The sequence below is a fragment of the Planococcus citri genome, chromosome 2, assembly GCF_950023065.1.
Source record: "Planococcus citri chromosome 2, ihPlaCitr1.1, whole genome shotgun sequence".
In the NCBI taxonomy this organism is placed as follows: domain Eukaryota; kingdom Metazoa; phylum Arthropoda; class Insecta; order Hemiptera; family Pseudococcidae; genus Planococcus; species Planococcus citri.
In genome coordinates, this window is record NC_088678.1 from 76682560 (window position 1) to 76690597 (window position 8038).

Genomic DNA, 8038 nt, shown 5'->3' on the forward strand with positions numbered 1-8038 from the left:
CCTAGAATATTTTATCAAATGGAGTTAGCAAGTTAAATTTACATCGCAAACTAATTTCAATACAATATGAAGTCGACTACATGGTGGTTTCAAATGGTTGTGAAGCGTCCAGCTACCTTCTGGAAATTTCAATTTTCCAAAAAACGCCATACAACCTTTCAAAAAGTCGCTGGAGGCTCCAAAACGACTTGAAATCCATCAGCAGTCAACTTCGTAGCGTATTGAAATTAGTTTGAAGAATGAATTTAGGTTTTCCAACTCCATTTGATGAAATTGTGTGGGAATTTTGACTTTCCAAAATCTGCTGGAGACTCCAGAACTGCTCAAAACGGTTCGAAACAGTTTCCAATCGATTTGGCATGTCGAAAATACGGTATATACCAAATTTCAGCTTTCTTGGTCAATTTGGTAAAGTTTTGATTTTTCCCTCATTTTTGGCCAAAATTTGATTTTCAAAAATTCACCGAAAATCGAAAAAGGCACTGCAGCACTTGAAATTTTGACAGGTGATAACTTTTTGCCTGATCTTTCGATCTACCTTTGTACAGTTTAAATAATTTCTTGCAAGTCCTATGTTGGAACGCCAAATCTGCGATTTCGGCTGACCTGTCAATCAAAATGGCCGCCATTTTGTAAGTAGGGGCCACTTTTTTCTGAGGACAAGGGCTAGAAATATTCCTTAGGATTCAACTTTAAGAAAAAAGTTGTCCCGTTGGATCGACGGGGGGGGGGAGGTGCAATAGATCCTTATGCGGGCTTCCTGACTATAGAGTTTTACAACTTTGAGCTTTTATAACTTGTTTTCTATAGCGATAACTTTCAAACTTACTCCATCTTGCAGAGAATTTAGCGTAGATCGTTTTCCTCAATCGCCTCTGTCTTCACTCAAAATTTCGACTTTGCTAATTTTTATTTAAAAACAGAAAAACAGGTTTTTTTTTCAAGAGTTTTACGACTTTCAGCTTTCATAACTTTATTTCCATCGCTCGAACGAATTTTAAAGCTACTCCATTTTGTAGAGAATTCAACGTAGATAATTTTCCTTGTCTATCTCAAACAATTATATCCTCGCTCAAAATTTGGCTTCAGCTCTTAAATTCATAATTACTCTTCTGCTTATTTTCACAGTTTTTCAACTTCCAAGATATTTTTTTTTTTTGCTTGCCATGATCCATGATCGATTCCCTGAACAATGTGAGATGCAACCATGGTAACGCCAACAGTTCGGTAACCGGTTGTCGAACGCAACCAAACGCCAGGTGAAAGAACGAAATTGTCCAAGCTTTCGATATCACTAATTCTCACCTCTGGAAGACCACTTGTTGCATCCAAGAAAATATCTGCTTACGTTTTCTTATCAATTCATCTTCATCAAAATGCATAATTTTTGAACCGCTACGTTCTTCTAAATTTTCAGTCTTTTATTTAATCATTTTATTCGTTTAATTCGTATCTTCTGCATCTATATGACTTAAGTAGTTTCACGTCACCAAAAAATGATCTTATTACGTTAACAGTGTTTCTGAATTCGTCTCTAAAATTAAGTCGCTCTAATTTCATCTCATCTACAGCTCACTTCGTCTAAGTACATCATGCAAGATGCTCCAGATGCATCAAATACCACCATACGTAAGTTTTTAAAAGAAATTTTAAAAGTTCTTAGCATTCAATAACGATTATGTGGTTTTGTGTTTGATACAGAAGCAAACGTTGACAAGGAACGAAGCGAGCTGACCCCTTTATACTCGAATGCTAATGACAACGGAACTTTACGATTGATCGTAGCTTTCTTTTTAGGGTTTACTATAACCCTAACTGTGGCATTGGGAGTTGGAATATACTACGGTAAATCTCAGGTTAGTCATGTCCTATTTTTTTCCCCCTCTTCGATGGAACATAATATTCGGAATGAATAACACTGTTATTTTTTAATCAGGTCGTACCTCACGGAGGTGTTACTAGTGACGATGAAACATGCTCGTATATAGGAGCTTCTATAATGAGACAAGGAGGAAATGCTGTAGATGCTGCAATAGCTGTATCATTTTGTATAGGAGTTGTTACTCCTCATCTCACCGGATTGGCTAGGTTTGTAGAATAAGTATAATTCTCTACAAAATAGAAATTACTCATTGAGAACCTACGTGTGTTTCAACATAACACTTGAATTTTCCAGCGGCGGTTTTATGTTAATTTACGATCATAAAGACAGAAAAGTAATCGACAGTATAGATTTTAGAGCTACTAGAAGCAACGATGGAGGAATCGGCGTACCAGGATTTGTAGCTGGACTGTATATGGCTCACGAATTACACGGTAAACTGCCTTGGAAAACTTTAGTTATGCCAGCTTATCGTATGGCGAAGTAAGATGAACAGAAAATAATAATCCTTCGAGATTTTTTCGTGATGGCAGCTAATAATTTTAATAAAATTTATTTCAGGAATGGGTTCAAAGTATCGGCTTCTTTGATCCAATCGGAGCAACATTTACACGAACACTCTAATCATAATGAAAACTTGAGACAGTGGTTAACACCGCTTACAGTTGGTGAAATTATCATTAACATGGATCTAGCCAGTACTTTATTATCTATCGCAGAATCTGGACCAGCAGGTAATATAATCTTGAGTGTTTTTCATTTTGGCTGTGATCGTAAAATTATGGACTGGTGTGAAATGATATTTAATAATAAGTATCGAATTTTGATTTGATTTGATTTTTTTTTGCAGAATTTTATAATAAGACATTAGTGAACGACTTGAAGTTGGTTGAAATGAATTCTGCGGATATTATAAATTATAAACCAGTGCGTGGTACTTGGTTGAAAGAATCGTACGAACATTACGATATTATAGTACCAGGTCAGGGTTCCGGCGGTCCATTTTTGTTGAATAATCTCAAGCTTTTGAACGATTCCTTATCTCCATTGGTTTCTGCAGTAGAAGCCTATACAAGTAATTTTTTTTCGAATGTATTAATAATTACTTAAGGGGACAGTTTAGCTTCCAAAAATCCGAGAAAATAGGTACTCATTGAGTACAAATTTTTATTGAAAAATATGTATTTGGAGGCCAAATCGAGAGTGTAAAATTCAACTTTATAATCATATCAGTAAACAAATTACATACTGATTTGTTCACGAACGAAAAATAGAATAATAATTTGATAATTTATTTTGAACGCATTATTAAGAATCGTGCGAGTGCATTTCTGCATTAAAAGTTCGGCATAAGTACGACAATAGGATTTCACCCCCCCCCCCCCCCTCCCCTAATAACACTAGGCAACGGCATGCTTGTGTTCGGGTTGAAAATGGGCTTAATCGATAGTTTAGACCCTAAAACAAAAAACAGAGTGGGATTTTTCAATTTGAATTGTTTTTGTGGTCAGGAGAGATGATCAAAGTTTCAAAAATGGCCGTTTTTGCCCTATTTCACGAGTTTCTGGCGACACCAGTATTGTTTTTCGAAAAAAACCAAGGTCATATTCGGATTCTACGCACTTTTTTAAGTAAACATCTTTCCCGGATTTTCGATTTTCGAAGTTTCAAGCGCATACGGACGATTTTTGTTTGTAACATATTTTAAAACTCGGAGCGCGGGACGCTGGCGTTACTCCACGATGTAATCGTGGCGCGGAACCGTGTTCGCGCGGGCGAGGCTCTCGTGCCGTAGGTATTCAATGAAAATAAGAAAAATTAGTCGTATGCGCTTGAAACTTCGAAAATCGAAAATCCGGGAAAGATGTTTACTTAAAAAAGTGCGTAGAATCCGAATATGACCTTGGTTTTTTTCGAAAAACAATACTGGTGTCGCCAGAAACTCGTGAAATAGGGCAAAAACGGCCATTTTTGAAACTTTGATCATCTCTCCTGACCACAAAAACAATTCAAATTGAAAAATCCCACTCTGTTTTTTGTTTTAGGGTCTAAACTATCGATTAAGCCCATTTTCAACCCGAACACACGAAAAAAGTCAAAAATTGTTGCCTAGTGTAATCCTTTGGGGCCTTTTTAAAAAAAAAAACTGGATCTAAATCTATATCGAAAGAGCATGCAAAAATTCATCGCCGGCCAAAATTTCAAGTGCTCAAGTGCTTTTTTCGATTTTTGGTGAATTTTTGAAAATCAAATTCAAGCCAAAATGAGGGAAAAAATCAAAATTTTACCAAATTGACGTAGAAAGCTGAAATTTGGGATGTGCCCAATTCTTGACCTGTCAAACCGATTGGAAATGGTTTCAAACCGTTTTGAGCAGTTCTGGAGCCTCCAGCAGATTTTTGAAAATTGAAATTTTCACAAAATTTCATCAAATGGAGCTAGAAATCCGAAATCCATACTGCATTCCAACTTAAACACGCCATTAAGTCGACTGCTGGTGGGTTTGAGTCATTTTGGAGCCTCCAGTGACCTTTTGAAAATTCTCAAAGCCTCTGGAATATTTTCGAAACTTGAAATTTCCACAAAATTTCGTCAAAATGCAGTTGGAAGATCGAAATTTAAGTCGTTTTGGAGCCTCCACCGACTTTTTGGAAATTACTGGAGCCTCCAGCAGATTTTTCAATGCTGAAACTTTCCATAAAATTTTACCAAACTGAGTTGGAAATCCAAAATTCACTCTGTAGACTAATTTCAAGTTTCTACACGCTGTGAAGTCGACTGCACGTTGATTTCACGTCGTTTTGGAGCTTACAACAACTTTTTGGAAATTACTGCAGGCTCCAGCCGATTTTTTAATCCTCGAAATTTCCATTAAATGTTACCATCAAAATTGGGGTATTCTAGTCTAAACATATTTTTGTCCATAGATTTTATACTTCTTTAAAAATTAAAAAATTATCCTTCCACCTTCATGCCCAGTTTTTTGGTATTATTCTGAGATGGATTACAGGCAGTTTTAATCAGTTTTGAAGCCTCCAGTAAATTTTTGAAAAACTGAAAACATTTCCAATTTTCGTCCACTCGCCAAAATTTTAGGCTGTCTGACAATTTTGTCAAAAAACGGTATTTTTTGACAATTTTTGGCAAAAACCGAATTTTTGAGCAATCTTGGCAGATACAGGAGTGTTTGACAATTTTGGACAAAATTGGCTCTTTTCGACAATTTCACAAAAAATTGACAGTTTTCAACAATTTTAGCAAAAATTGACACTTTTTAACAATTTCACCAAAAATTGCTACTTTTTGACAATTTTACCAAAAAATTACCGCTTTTTGACATTTTTTCCAAAAAATTTGGACTTTTTAATTTGAGCTTTGAAAAAAAAAAAAAGAAAACCTTGAAAGAGTTGAAAGAGAGAATTTTTACTCATAGAATTTGAAAATAACTAAAAATATCATAAGACATGTGGTTGATCAGGCTTTTGGGGTAGCAAACCTACGTATTTTGATAGTTTGCATGTCACTTTTTTCGAACACTTCGAAAATAATGACCAAATTTTGGGCTCTAAATTCTTCTGAAGTGCTCGAAAAAAGTTTTAATAGCAATTTTTGATTTTTTGTCAACACTTTAACTTATTTCTACAGGTCGTATGACACCTTCTTCAGATACCTCGAAAATCGTGACTTAATTTTGGGCTCGGAGTCCATCAAAAATGGTCGCAAAAATATTTTCTCCGAAATATTTGAATTTCTTGTAAAATTTCATCCCGTTTTGTATTTTAAAAATCCTAAAAATGAAAACCAATTTCGTGGTTTGAAATTCTTCAAAAATGCTCAAAAAACAGTTTTGTCGAATATTTGTTTTTTTCGCTAAATTTCAACTCATTTCAATATATATCTACCAAGGCTACTTTTGAATAATTGTACAATAATTCATTTTGACTTTAAAATAGGAAGGGGCAGCGAAAATTTATAATTCGACTGCACCCTGTTGAATCGGTTGTTTTTCTTAAATTTTGATTCGATAGGTGTGGACGAACTCCTTTAGGTATGCCATACCATGGATATGGTTTCCATGGAACTCTCGACTGGATGACTTTTTTGTGCTAAATTTGCCCAAAAATCACATTTGGGAGCACCACAGTCCTATTTCTCAACTACGAGATTGAATTTTGACGTCTTAGAATGATGCAAATGCACTAAAAAAAAATTTAAATCACTGGAAATTTTCTGAAAATGATACAATTTTGGTAAAATGTGCCAACAGTGTACGAAAAAGTCTTGAAACGAGGTGGAAATGCTCAAAGAGAACATTAAAATCACACATTACCGAACCGTGATGAAATTTCAGTAAATCTTGATAAAATTGAGCAAGAATGGGAAAAAATCATCGTTGAAACTTCTTCGTATTTTACCTCTAGATACTCATTTAAACGATACCTTTGAAAAAGCAATCTAATAAATTTTTTACTATTTTAGATGCGGCAGTAAACTGGGATCCTCCTTTCGCTTCCAATATCAATACAGTAGACGTGAACGATCTTTACGTATCAGTTGTTAGTGGCTTGGGTTCGTTATTTGGATCACAGATATTAACTGATTCTGGTTTCATTCTAAATAACATATTAGAATTAACTAACGATACCGATATTCGGCCCACTATGTTGACTACTCCGATAATAGTCATAGAAAATGAAAATGTATGCGGACGTCGACTCGTGTTCGGTAATACATCTTTTCATCGGTGTCTCTATTTTTTGTTAGCATTGTATCTCCTAGTCCTAATGATTATCATCGTGTTTATATTTACAGGAGGTGCAGATGTTCGCGATGTAGCTCAAGCTTTGGTTTACTTGTTGAGAAATCCAACGGCGAACATAACGCAAAGCATTAGTGAACCCAGAGTTCGAATCCTGTACCCGAGAATTTTCGTAGAAAGACCAAATAGGATTTCTAACGATGATTTTATTACGTTTCAACAGCAGTATGAAATACACGAGGCTCCGAGACCCTATCCGAGCATAAATGTTATTCAAAAAATCAAAGATGATATCACAGTGGTAGCTGATTGGAGAGGTTTTGGTAGCGGAGTTGTGTTTTGAAGCTTTCAAGATGTTGAAAAGATGTCTTCCTTTTTGACTGTATCACTATATTTTCTGATTGCATTTAATTTTAACTATAACAAACGATCTTAACATTTTAATGGTAGCTATTACCGTTGTAAACGGCTTAGTTGGACATTTTTTAAAGAGTGATAATTTTTTAAAAATTTGAATGGTTATTCGACTACAATTAGTATTTCCGTTCTGGTAGAATAATGAAAGAATTTTTGTTATAAGGGAGAAAAATATCGTATTCCGTCCAGATAGTGAGTATAAAAGTGATTTTCGACAGTTTCGTTTCGAATCATTTCCCTCGCTTTTGCTCCCGAGTTGAATAAATTACTATTCTTACAAAGAACCAAAATGTGATTTTTGCTCATGTTCCAATTTCCTTCTTTTTAAAACTTTTTTATGTACTTATTATGTTAATTATTTATTTTTCACGTTGATTTTTTTACACTTTTTTATATTTTGTTATGTGATTTTAAAAAATTAAATATTACTGAACTCCTTGTAGTTTGTGAAATACTTGCAATTTCTCACTGAAGCAGCGACCCACCATACAAATGGACATCAGATTCGGACTCGGCGACTTCGAATTAGTCAAAAACGACATTTCACTCGAATAAAAATTAGTCGGGATTGAATCGAAATTTCGGTTGAGGGAGGGGAGAAGAGTAGAACAGCAAATTCATTTCCGGTGTCAGACGATAACCTCTTCTCAGAAATGGTCTATTTTTGAGTTGAAAAATAATTCAGAAAAAAGTTGTCAAATTTTACATTTTTAACGAAGTTTTCTGACTAATTTGAGATCGCTGAGCATGAAAATGGCGTTCATTTTGCTAAAGGAGAGGAATCCCATCATTATGGCCACCTTCGAATTTCAACAATAAACTTCAATAAAAAAAAAAGTGGTGGTTGAAATTAGTCAATTTTTTCAAAAATTGGAAGTGGTAACATTGCTGCAACAGATGAAAATCACGTGAAAAAAATCAGTGTTATCATTTTCCGTGATTTTAATTTCCCAAGTTGAAAATCCGAATATGACAAGTTA

The 8038-nt window shown here is 34.8% G+C and overlaps 1 protein-coding gene across 1 annotated transcript; it reads left to right on the top strand.

Moving 5' to 3' along the window:
* The first annotated feature begins 1300 nt into the window (after window positions 1-1300).
* LOC135837800 (glutathione hydrolase 7-like) lies at window positions 1301-7500 on the top strand. Its single transcript, XM_065353191.1, has 8 exons — window positions 1301-1629; window positions 1702-1856; window positions 1937-2088; window positions 2177-2365; window positions 2444-2616; window positions 2733-2957; window positions 6362-6607; window positions 6695-7500. The coding sequence occupies exons 1-8, from the start codon at window positions 1593-1595 to the stop codon at window positions 6982-6984; spliced, it is 1467 nt and encodes a 488-aa protein (XP_065209263.1). The 5' UTR covers window positions 1301-1592; the 3' UTR covers window positions 6985-7500.
* Window positions 7501-8038: the final 538 nt, after the last annotated feature.